Source organism: Vicia villosa, unplaced genomic scaffold (assembly GCF_029867415.1).
Source record: "Vicia villosa cultivar HV-30 ecotype Madison, WI unplaced genomic scaffold, Vvil1.0 ctg.000283F_1_1, whole genome shotgun sequence".
In the NCBI taxonomy this organism is placed as follows: domain Eukaryota; kingdom Viridiplantae; phylum Streptophyta; class Magnoliopsida; order Fabales; family Fabaceae; genus Vicia; species Vicia villosa.
In genome coordinates this window covers 736,324-742,882 of record NW_026705121.1, presented here as the reverse complement: position 1 = coordinate 742,882, position 6,559 = coordinate 736,324, and the positions used below count along the sequence as shown (strand labels likewise).

At 29.8% G+C, this 6,559-nt stretch overlaps 1 protein-coding gene across 1 annotated transcript; it reads right to left on the bottom strand.

The window, feature by feature from the left end:
- Nucleotides 1-3,893: 3,893 nt before the first annotated feature.
- LOC131626370 (defensin-like protein 183) lies at nucleotides 3,894-4,572 on the bottom strand. Its single transcript, XM_058897183.1, has 2 exons — nucleotides 4,433-4,572; nucleotides 3,894-4,273 (listed from the first exon to the last, which is right to left on the bottom strand). The coding sequence occupies exons 1-2, from the start codon at nucleotides 4,497-4,499 to the stop codon at nucleotides 3,936-3,938; spliced, it is 405 nt and encodes a 134-aa protein (XP_058753166.1). The 5' UTR covers nucleotides 4,500-4,572; the 3' UTR covers nucleotides 3,894-3,935.
- Between the last annotated feature and the right edge of the window lie 1,987 nt (nucleotides 4,573-6,559).

The window sequence follows — 6,559 nt, the reverse complement described above, 5'->3', positions numbered from 1 at the left end:
TTACAATTAAGATTTTGTAAAACTTAGTTATATTCATTTGCACTACAATTAAGATTTATATAAACTTAATGATATTAATTCATATATTATATATAAAAAATTGAGATTACGAATATTGAAAAAGTGGGCAACTTCATATAAAACTTAATTATTTGAATATTGAAAAAGGAGAAGGTTACGATTGAATATTGAAAATTAATAAAAGAGAAGTTATTCCATTTTAAATAATTAAATATTGAAAAAGTGATCTTTTTAAAAATCATAATCATTACCATTATTATAATGATAATTATATTATACATTTTTAAAAATAAATCCAAAGTTATAAAAAATTATATAATATTAAGTTAATTAAAAAAATAGTTCAATATTACTATTTATATATTTAAATCTAACAATACATATATTTAAATCTAAATACGTATCCAATCCATATTCCTGTACAACATTTATGGTTCATAGCAATACAATGTATAGAAAAATTCACAAAAAATTCACCCTATCCTAGACATTACAATGTATAGAAAAATACACAAAAAATTTACCCTATCCTATACATGTCTCTCTTCCACTCAGCATGTTCATGCTCCAACTTTAACTTGCCTAAGTTTCTTTGTGACCAACTCTCCATGACACAAGTCATTGTTATCTTGTGGCCCTCTTTCAAATTTGTGTGCAACCTATAGAAAAAGCACTACCACGTTAAAATCCATCGGCTTCATGCGATTTTTCCAGTATGTACAACATCTAATACAAAGCAGTTCAACATGGATCAAGTGTTCAAGTAAACGAATTAGATTCGAACAATTGGGCATCATGAATATCCGAGGCATCCAGTTTAAATTACTTTCTAATTATTCTCAAAATATTGCAAGGCTACATTGATCTTCATCCAAACAGTCCACATCAAGAGGCTCAAAACATGTTCAAACATAAAAACAGACCCAGTTCAAAAGAGAACAATTGTAAGCATGAACATCCATATGCCGTATATACATCCTGTGCACTAACATCAGAAACATAAACACAACTTAAAAACCAATTCCAATCAGAATAAAAAAGCAAAAAGCACCCAATACTAACAATTAAAAAAACAATTCCAACAATAAAAAATAACGAATCTCACAGAATAAAAACAACATTAATTATTATAAAACAATAAAACTTTATCAACTCCATTAAGATAAAAAACACATCCTGATCATGCACAAAATACATAGTTTGCACATACACATACACCCAATTTAATTTGACAAAAGTTAAGCTAAGCATTATAAATTAGATAACTCTACTTCATCACCAGAGAAACTTAAACATCAACCTCTCAACTTCCTAGTAGCTATAAATAGAAGTAAAACTTGATCATACAATGAAATGAAGCAAAAGGGTAACTTAAAAGGTTAAAAAGGAATAAAATTATTTCAATTAATCAAATCAATGAATTTGAGCGTTGATCTGAAAACGCATCAGAGAGTTCAGTGGTGGAAGATAAGACTGAAATGAGTCCTTTTCATTCATCAAAAGCATTTGATCTTTCAGGGTTGCACATGTTGTTAAGATAGCCAAAGACAACTCAGTGATAAAAAAATAAGGAACTTGTGTTTGAGAGTATTCATCAACCTAAGCAAAATACAAATAATAATAATAAATGACCATATGAATATTTATCATATAGAAACCAATGATAAGCTTACACTACCTCTATTGATCCCTCTTTAGCCACTTTCACACCAACATACTCCATACCTAACTCATGCAGTGAAATTATAGTTCACAAATGATTCCTCCATGTTATTATCTCTTTCTGTTGCATGTATAAGTGAAAACCGACTTTTGAAATCTTCAAAAAAGAATGAAAGTCCTTTCACTTACTTGTGTGACTCTTGAGGTCATATATGCATACATGAAGGCAAATTGAGGTCATATGCATATTATGATTTCTAATATGATCAAACCATCACAACCATTAAGATATTAACAACACTATATTATAAGAAAGCAAAAACCAAAAGATTATATAGATAGTAAAAACCTAGAGACATTTACTTTAATAGATATATAGGTGTTTATGATTCTAGCACATAAACATATTCATTGTATATATACACTAACTATAGCAATTATAAGTTTGACACAAACCATATTTTTATAGTACTCACGCATGCACATGTTTCAACAGGAACCATGACAGTCAAAAGAGTAAAATTGCCCGACGAGAAATAGTGTTAGACACTGGTTTCTTCCTCCATCTTCAAATCTTTCAAAATCAACACAACAATGACCCATCAAAATCAGAGAATCTAAAAGAGGAGAAACGAAAGATTGAAAACAAAATAATAAAAGTCCAACTGCCGTAGCAACAACAATAACAGTAGCTGAATACGAAGAGGACATTCCACCATATCCAATCAATTGTTTCGGATCCCGTTTGCTTTCCTTATACCTACAAAAAAAATAAAGTCAATATTCAATTGTTTACGATCGTTGAATTGGGATCAGTCAGAACCAGAAATTATATTTGTTAACAGAGCAAGAGCAAGCAAAACCCATTTCAAATGAAACCCTAAAGATGATATTTTTCACAACAAAACAATCCAAAAATAAATATAACAACACTAATTAAGCAAAACTCATTTCAAATTAAACCGAAAAGACAATATTTTTCAGCACAAAAACGATAAAAAAAAAGTTATCTCCTGGGAGAAAAAGTTGTGTTTCCAAACGTAATTACGAAGAATCACAGAATTTAGCAGGAGAAACCGTAAATATAAAATTGACGAGAAAATTAGTCACTGACTTGGTTTATATAACTAACTTCATTCTTTTTTATTGCATACACTATGTTGTAACCTGTTAATAAATTTTAATAGTAAAAAAGTATATTGCAGTCTATTAAAGAATATAGGGCTAAGTATGTTTTTGGTCCCTATATATATCTCAAATTTCATTTTTAGTCCCTATTAAAAAACGGCATATTTTGGTCCCCATAAAATTATTATGCAAGTAGTTTTAGTCTCTAATGGTAAACCGATATATTTTTGAATGATTATTTTACTGACATGTTTATAACGTTATAAAAAGTTCCTTGAAAAAAAAGAAACTAAAAATTTGATATCTAAGTCGAAATTTGCATTACTTTTATTATTATCTTTTGAAATTTAAAAAATTCATATTTAATTCTCCTTATTATAAAAAATTCTATAATTTGGTAAAGAAATATTTTATAATATTCTAAACACGTATGAAAAAATTTTAAACAGGATAATTAAACAGTTTTCAAAATTTTAAAAATTTGAAAAGAATCAATGATCATGATGAGAAGTAAGTCTTGATAACTTACTCTTGGAGTAAGAATATCTTCCATGTTGTTAGTGTGTTTTTGATTGTCCCTGTATCTTTTTTTTCTTGGAAATGATCCCTCAATGTTAAAATCTATGTGATTTTAGTCCTTAAAGTTAAAATCCGCAGGAAAATCCAAAAGAAATTCAATATTTAAAAACTTTATTAAAAAAAAGGACATTTATACCCAATAATCTTTTTTAATAATCAAAAGAAATTCAATATTTTAAATAAAATTAATAAAGTTATACAAATAGATACGACATTAATACCCAATAATATTTTTTAATTTTTACTCATAGAGAAATATATTAAAATAAAAGGAAAAAAAATAATGTTTTTCATTTTTACTATATGTTAAATATTTATTATTAAAAATAAGAAAAAAGAAGAAACTGTATTTATTAAAGTAATAAAAAATAAATAAACTTTTTGTTAATGCAGGTATTAGGACTGAATTTGAAAAGCAATTCAATGTATAGTAATCAACACATTTTATTACAATACTTATTTCAATTGATAAGGAGCAATTCAATTGATTGTAATAATCCACACAAATTTTTAATACCAAATTATTTCAATCAATAAGTAGCAATTCACATATCATAGTAACAAATGCAATGAGTATTCTGAAACGCTCGAACACAATCCCCAGTAGGATTAACATAATTTTTGTATATTTCAGTACACTTTGATTTGCAGCAATTTGAATCACACGTAGCATCGCAAAGTTGTAGCCCCGCATTGCAAGGTCGTTGTTCTCCATCTTCTTTAGGAGGTGTCTTATCGAAAAAACAAGTGCACAAGTCAAAGTATCCACATGAATAGAAGCCACCATCAGTACCTGGAAAGTTTCTACAAGTTGCAGCGCAGTTTTGTACTGCACATCTCCCCACAATTTTTGAACAAGTAGCTCCTACTTGTGTTGATTGCACTATGAAATAATGAAACAAAAAATTAGTTAGAATTTTTTCTAATTTTTTCCAATAAAAATATGATATTCTCTGCACGCGACTGCATAAACAAATACCTAAAATTATGAGAACCTTCAAACTGATAGAGATAATAATATATCAATGATGGAAAAACTTACACGCGATGAAAGAAACCAAGATAACAAAGATGTTCAGAGAGTTTATGTTTGAGATGCGGTTAGCCATTAGAGAAAATTTATTTGTCTGGTTTCTTTGGATTGTTATTGCAAAATGTTTTTTTATCAATCAATGAAAAACTTCTAATTTATAGGTTAATAAGGAGGTAGGAATGAAAAAAAAAACTTTAAATGTTAAATCATCATCCAGTGAATGAAAACATTAAAATGATGACGAATTGTGATAAATTTCCTTTATAAGAAGGACAAATCTAGAAATGTATTTTAATTTTAATGATGGGGAAATATCGTATTTATTTCTTTTAAAAAATAAATAAGAGAAAAGAAACTAGAGGTGACAAAACAGGCGGTGGTTTGCTGAGCCGGCCCGCGCACCCGTCTAAAAATGACGGGTCGGGTTGAGATTTTGGGTACGCTGCCCATCAAAGCCCTCCCTGCCAAAATTCACCGCCCGCCTAAGCTCGCCGCCCGCTAAAGTCCGTCTCACCTATTTGCTAAGTTTGTCTCGCCTTAAGTCAGCCCTTTTTAATTAATTCTATTAATTCAAATTCTTTATGGTTTTATTTTATACATTTATTTGTAAATATATGCAATAATTTTTAAGGTAAAATTTATTTAAAAGATGCTTTATAAAAAAGAAGTGAAAAAATCAATTGAAAGATAAAAAGACTATTAATCTATAAAAAAATGAAAGGAAAATAAAAAAATAGGCGGGCAAGTCCTCCGCCCGCCTACCCGCCACCTTGACGGGACGAACATGATTTTTATGTTTATTTTCCTTGGCAGACTTGCCCTCCCCGTTCGCTCTTTGACAGACATAAGGCGGGACGTAGCAGAGCGGCCGGCCCGTTTTGCCACCCCTAGCTGCACGCCCCTCAATTTTGAAATATTGCTTTAATTTTATTACAATTATGATCTTTGCACCCTTTGTCTCATAGTGTCCACTCGCCTTGCATTGTTTACTGAGCTTGTTATTTATAATTTAGTAAAGGGCAAAACTTAGGTACAATTCTTTAGATATGGTTCTTACTATTTTCTAATAAAAATATAACAAGTGTATAATTTCCTCTTACTCTTATTTTCACTCACTAAATCATATTTACGTATATTTGTCATATTTTTATTGAAAAATAGTAAGAATCACATTTAAAAAATTGTACATAAATTTTGTCCTTTAGTAAATAGTAATTGAACCCATGTGTCATACCCCAAAATTTGCCCTCCCATATTCCATTCACAATGATGCAAAGCTCAAGGTTCAGTTCCAAAGACTACTCACTCCAAAGTCTAGAAGATCCATAGTCAACTGGTTTGACCTAAAAAGTCAACCATCATCAGAGCATAGTCAAAGCCTCCCAATTTTGGTCAACATCTAGTATGTGAAGTACAACCATCATTTGATCAAAGATTGATCATGATTCCATTAATAGAAACTCAGAGATGAACAAATACACAAAGGTTCAAATTAGGGTTTCTTAGGAGAAAGTCAACCCAACTTTGACTGGGCATAACTTTCATATGGAACATCAAAAATTCCCCACTCAAAGCCTATGTTGAAGGAAATTGGATTATCTACAAATTTGTCTCTCACAAGCCAGGGCTAGAAATGATTCATTTGAGAGATACAGTGCAAAAGATTACAGGTCCTTTTCTGGCATCCTCCAAAAGCAGTTTTTTTGTCAAAGAGGATATGATCAAGATAAAAGCTCCAAATGAAAAATATGTTCCAAAGTGGCTTATAGAGGACCTCTTGAGGTTTCCAAAAAGTATTAGAACTCCTCCATAGCTCAAAAATTGAGTGAGGTATGATTGATCAAAGTTGGGTGATTTTTGGAGGCCAAATGTGAAATAAAGGAGGTCTAAATTGGATTTCTCACAAATGGGCCTATTCATTTACGATCCAAACTTGCTTATGAGGCCACCATGAATTCCTAAAACTAATCTCACAATTATTTGGCATTTATAATATTTTTAGTGAATTTTTATTCATTTAAAATATTATTTAAACAAAGATAATTGAAGAAAATATGTGAGATTTGATTTAATTTTATTTTCCAAGAAATTTCAATCATATAAATGTCAAATATTGCCCTAATTTTCGTGCACTAG